Source organism: Pan troglodytes, chromosome 3, assembly GCF_028858775.2.
Source record: "Pan troglodytes isolate AG18354 chromosome 3, NHGRI_mPanTro3-v2.0_pri, whole genome shotgun sequence".
In the NCBI taxonomy this organism is placed as follows: Eukaryota; Metazoa; Chordata; class Mammalia; order Primates; family Hominidae; genus Pan; species Pan troglodytes.
The window spans coordinates 46,649,106-46,654,565 of record NC_072401.2 but is presented as its reverse complement, the minus strand read 5'-3'; the positions used below and the strand labels follow the sequence as shown (position 1 = coordinate 46,654,565).

General features: G+C 44.0%; 1 protein-coding gene across 11 annotated transcripts in view; it reads left to right on the top strand.

Annotated features, from left to right (window-relative positions):
- Nucleotides 1–1,538: 1,538 nt before the first annotated feature.
- Nucleotides 1,539–5,460, top strand: part of GPAT3 (glycerol-3-phosphate acyltransferase 3) — a 118,709-nt gene continuing 114,787 nt past the window's right edge. For 2 of the 11 annotated variants that reach the window (XM_063808815.1, XM_063808812.1), the window contains exon 1: nucleotides 1,603–1,633. Coding sequence is in view for 1 of the 11 variants with exons in the window: in XM_054682878.1 (XP_054538853.1) it covers nucleotides 1,561–1,633 (73 nt within the window). In the remaining 10 variants the exon portion in view is untranslated. Of the gene's footprint in view, nucleotides 1,634–5,460 lie in introns of all 11 variants that reach the window. The other 9 variants (XM_063808814.1, XM_063808808.1, XM_054682878.1 and 6 more) reach the window with 8 other exon arrangements.

The window sequence follows — 5,460 nt, the reverse complement described above, 5'->3', positions numbered from 1 at the left end:
TGAGGGCGGGCGCGGGCGCGGGCGCGGGCGGGTCCCCAGCCGCGCGCTCGGCTCCTCCTTCACTTCTGCTGCCGGCCTCTCCCGGAAGGCCGCAGCATGTCGGTACCACTGCAGAGGGCTGCGAATTGCTTTTGGTGGCCTGCGCCTGCTGAGCGACCTGTCACAAACATGCAAAGCTATCAAAATGAACACGGTTGACAGGGTCATTTTAAGACAAGCAATGATTACAAGAATAAAAGAGTTGAGTAGCAACATTACGATGCCACAATGGATATGCCACGGTTTTGGTTTTCAAGCTGCATTTTAGCACCCTTCACTCACTGAAACTTACAGAATACTAATAACCATTTGGGGATTGTCTCTGCTAGAACTCTCTAGCCATGTTCTGTGTCTGTGTGTTTGTGTGTGTGCATGTGTGTGTTCCCTTGCTTTTAGAAAACTTCAGCCTAATTTAAACAATACATGGATATTTAATGTTCTGACAGTTTAATGATAGGCATAATCATAGTGAGCTGGTTCATTTAATGTAAATGGTAAGGTGAGTGGACCAGGGCTTGGCAAATATATTTTACACACACACACACACACACACACACGTAAAGCTATGTTTCTTAAATGACTGAAAGTAAGCATAATAGCAGACTACTGAATTAGTGTGGCACATTTGTGGGTTTTGTTGTCAAGCAGTTGTCTGTGGCTGCGTAACACACAATACATATGTATATAATTAATGATTATATATTTATTCCCTAGAATTAAGTTTCTTGCCTTCATTTTGTAGGGGTGAAGGGAAAGCTCTGCCCTCTGAAGGTTCACTGGAGTGAACTAACAAAAGATGAACAGAAGGAAAAGGCATACGAATTTATTTTATTTTTTATTTTTTTGAGACTGAGTCTCGCTCGGTCACCCAGGCCAGAGGGCAGTGGCACCATCTCAGCTCACTGCAGCCTCCACTTCCCGGGTTCAAGCGATTCTTCTGCCTCAGCCTCCTGAGTAGCTGGGATTACAGGCACGTGCCACCAAGCCAGGCTTATTTATTTATTTTTTTTGTATTTTTATTAGAGACAAGCTTTCACCATGTTGGCCAGGCTGGTTTCGAACTCCTGACCTCGGGTGATCTGCCCCCTTCGGCCTCCCAAAGTGCTGGGATTACAGGCGCTCCCGGCTGGCATACAAATTTATTAATGTGCCCTGGAGAAAATCACAGTAGAGTGATTACCCAATAATCCAATGAGGTTCAGATGCTTATGTACACTTTTTCATAACGGAGAGGGAGATGGTGGAATGTAAGTAATTTTGAGGATCACAATTGATTCTGTGGATGAGCTTGAGGGATTGCTTGCAAAGAATTCTTTGTGGAAGTTGGATGAGCCCAAACAGAAGTCAATAACTTAGTACAAAGTTCCTCTGGGCTCTAGATTTGATGTTTGACTTTCAGTCTTCTTCCCACAGTCAGTAGATAATGAAATTTCAATGAAGGGGTGGAAGACAATTGTCGTAGGGTTGATAAAGAGTGGACAGTCGTGCAGGAGTATGATTACACAAAGGGAGTATGATGTAATGGTAACAAACTGGGGGAACTTAGAATGGGCTGTTTGTTCAGGTTCTTCTCTGTGTCCTGGTGTCTTCAGAGGTAAGGATGTTCCTTTTCTCTATGTAAAGGGAGGGTACCTCTCAAATGATGGTCTTACGACCTACTTCAGGGAAGGACACCAGGTTTTATGGCCTGCCTCAAGGGAGATGGCCAGAGTATTCTTTCTATGGTTTATGGCCTGCTTCAGGGCAAAAGGAGTGAGGGGAAGGTGAAAATGACCTCTTTGCTCTGCTGTTTTCTCAAATGCTCAGGTGCTATATTTTGGAGTAGTGTGTCCTGAACCACATCACTAGTTTTACTTCCTGCAACCCAGAGCAGCACAGTAGCTGAACCAAATACTCCTTCGGAAGCCAAAAAAGCTTGGGTATGAGTGGAGATAAGGAGAAATAGTAGATGAGAGTAAAGGAATAAATAAATGGGTTATATAATGAGGGAAATCCAATATTCATTAAGACCTCCAAAGAAACTCAAAGCAAGGGATGATATTGTCTCATCTTAATTATATCAGATGCCTGAAATAATGAAGATATATATTGCTAAGAACTCTGCTTTTGAAACCTGAAAAGATCAAATGGAAGCCTGAGTGGCCACACCCTGGGAGGCATTTTCTTTTCTTTTTCTTTTTTTTTTTTTTTTTTGAGACGGAGTCTCGCTCTGTCTCCCAGGCAGGAGTGCAGTGGAGTGATCTTGGCTCACTGGAAGCTCCACCTCCTGGGTTCACGCCATTCTCCTGCCTCAGCCTCCTGAGTAGCTGGGATTACAGGCATCCGCCACCACGCCCGGCTAATTTTTTGTATTTTTAGTAGAGACAGGGTTTCACCATGTTAGCCAGGATGGTCTTGATCTCCTGACCTCGTGATCCACCGACCTCGGCCTCCCAAAGTGCTGGGATTACAGGCGTGAGCCACCGTGCCCGGCCTGGCATTTTCATATGATAGGCTGATGGACTGGACAGGTTATTAGTAATTGAATGGGGTTTTAGAAATGTGCAACTATCTTTTAACTCTTATGATTCTTTGCTATAAGGAATCAGTGGTCAAAGATCAAGGATTTGTCTGTAGTATAGTAAAAAAGAAAATAAATATTTAGTCTTTGTCCTGAGTTCCTGGCGTGGGAGCTTCTAAAACCTTAGGAATTTACTGGTTTTTGTATGCTAAAGAATGACTCATGGGAGAGTGTATTCGTCCCTTCTTGCACTGCTATAAAGAAATACCTGGCCGGGAACAGTGGCTCATACCTATAATCCCAGCACTTTGGGAGGCTGAGGTGGGCAGATCACCTGAAATACGAGTTTGAGACCAGCCTGACCAACATGACAAAACCCCATCTCTACTAAAAATACAAAAATTAGCCAGGCCTGGTGGCATGCGCCTGTAATCCCAGCTACTTGGAAGGCTGAGGCAGGAGAATCACTTGAACCTGGGAGGTGGAGGTTGCAGTGAGCCGAGATCCTTCCACTGCACTCCAGCCTGGGCAACAGAGTGAGAATCTGTCTCAAAAACAAACAAACAAACAAAAAGATTGGGCACAGTCACTCATGCTTGTAATTCCAGTGTTTTGGGAGTCTGAGCAGAGAGTATGGCTTGAGGTCAGGAGTTTGAGACCAGCCTGGGCAACATAGCAAGACTCTATGTCTTCAAAAACTTTAAAAAATTAGGCCAGGTGCGGTGGCTCATGCCTGTAATCCCAGCACTTTGGGAGGCCAAGACGGGTGGATCACGAGGTCAGGAGTTGGAGACCAGACTGCCAATATGATGAAACCCCGCCTCTACTAAAAATACAAAAATTAGCTGACCATGGTGGTGGGCACCTGTAATCCCAGCTACTTGGGAGGCTGAGGCAGGAGAATCACTTGAACCCAGGAGGCGGAGGTTGCAGTGAGCTGAGATCACGCCACTGCACTCTAGCCTAAGTGACAGAGCAAGACTCCATCTCAAAACAAAAACAAACAAACAAACAAAAAATTAGTCCAGGTGTGGTGGCTCGTGCCTGTAATCCCAACTCATGCCAGTAATCCCAGCACTTTGAGAGGCCAAGGCAGGTGGATCACCTGAAGTCGGGAGTTCGAGACCAGCCTGGCCAACATGGTGAAACCCTGTTTCTACTAAAAATACAAAATTAGCGAGGTGTGGTGGTGTGTGCCTGTAATCCCAGCTACTCGGGAAGCTGAGGCAGAGGTGCTTGAACCCAGGAGGCCAAAGGTGCAGTGAGGCAAGATTGTGCCACTGCCCTCCAGCCTGGGCAACAGAGTGAGACTCTGTCTCAAAAAAAAAAAAAAAAATTAAAAAAGTTAGTTGGCCAGGCACGGTGGCTCACACCTGTAATCCCAGCAATTTAGGAGGCTGAGGTGGGAGGATCACTTGAGCCCAGGAGGCAGAAGTTGCAGTGAGCTGAGATCATGCCACTGTACTCCAGCCTGGGCCAGACCCAGTTTCAAAAAAAAAAAAAAAAAAAAAAATCAGTCAAGTGTGGTAGTGCACACCTGTAGTCCCAGCTACTGGGGAGGCTGAGGCGGGAGGATTGCTTGAGTCCAGGAGCTTGAAGCTGGAGTGAGCTTTGATTGTGCCACCTCAGCCTGGGAAACAGAATGAGACCTTGTCTCTTAAAAAAAAAAATTAGAAAGAAGAATAACTATGAAAATAAGAGAAACATTTTAGCTGCTATATTAGAATCATTTTAATGATAGAGTTGATTGCTTCAGAAGGATGTGCTTGCTTGCTTAAATTGGGATCCAATAATATTCATCTCTGTTAAATTTTTGGTATTCTATTTTAAATAGGAGGGTTAATGGAACCTCAAATAATTGCAAGAAAAAACTGTATCTTTTACTTTTCTATTTGAATTTTTAGATATTGAATTTTTTCGCATGAAAAGGATAAGAATATGATTTTTAAGTAATGATTTCACTCACAACAGATCAACTTTTAAACAAATATGCTTGCAAATAAATGAGTATCATAAAGGGAAATATATCTTATCTTCATAGCATATTATTAATTATACTATTTATTCAAAATGAATGGAGAATGTGATGGCCATGGACATGCTCCACTCTGGTTGAACCTGCTGGGGGAGCCACGGTTGGCAGAAAGCCTCCCCCTTCAGCTCCTGTGAGCATTGCTGCCCTCTAACCTTCCCTGCCACAGCGTCAGTGACCATGGTGGGGTATTAACACAGGCCCATTCTTATAAGATGCAGGATTCCTGTAGTGGGACTTTGGCTCAAGGACTCTCCATCAGCCTGGCTAAGATTATGTTAGCTTGCACTGAAGTCTGAGACTCCTATCCTTCCCTTCCTCCTTTCCCAGGTGTCAGATAGGCATGGTTTTCTGCAGCCTCTCCTTGCTTACTCCTGCTCTCTTCCCTTTATCTTTCACAGACATTTCCCCAATAGGTCTCTCTCTTGCACATGGACTCCTGTCTTTGTGTCTGCTTTTCAGAGCATCAAAAGTGAAACAAAGTGCTTGCTTTTCCATATCACCTATAAAGGGCTTTCAGAGCCATAAAGATCACATTTTCAAATATCTGCCAATTAAAAAAAACTTCAAATACAAACATACTCAAAATATAATATGATGAATTTCATTTTTTAATTATAGACATGATTTATTTCTAATGGTGAACAAGTATTATTTTATTTTATTTTATTTTATTTTATTTTTTTTAAGACAGGATCTCAATCCTGTTGCCCAGGCTGGAGTACAGCTGTGTGACCATGGCTTACTGCAGCCTCCACCTCCCAGGGTCAAGCGATTCTCCCACCTCAGCCTCTTGAGTAGCTGGGATTACAGGTGCACGCCACCATCTCTGGCTAATTTTTTGATGGTTTGTTGAGATGGGGAGGTCTCACTATGTGGCCCAGGCTGG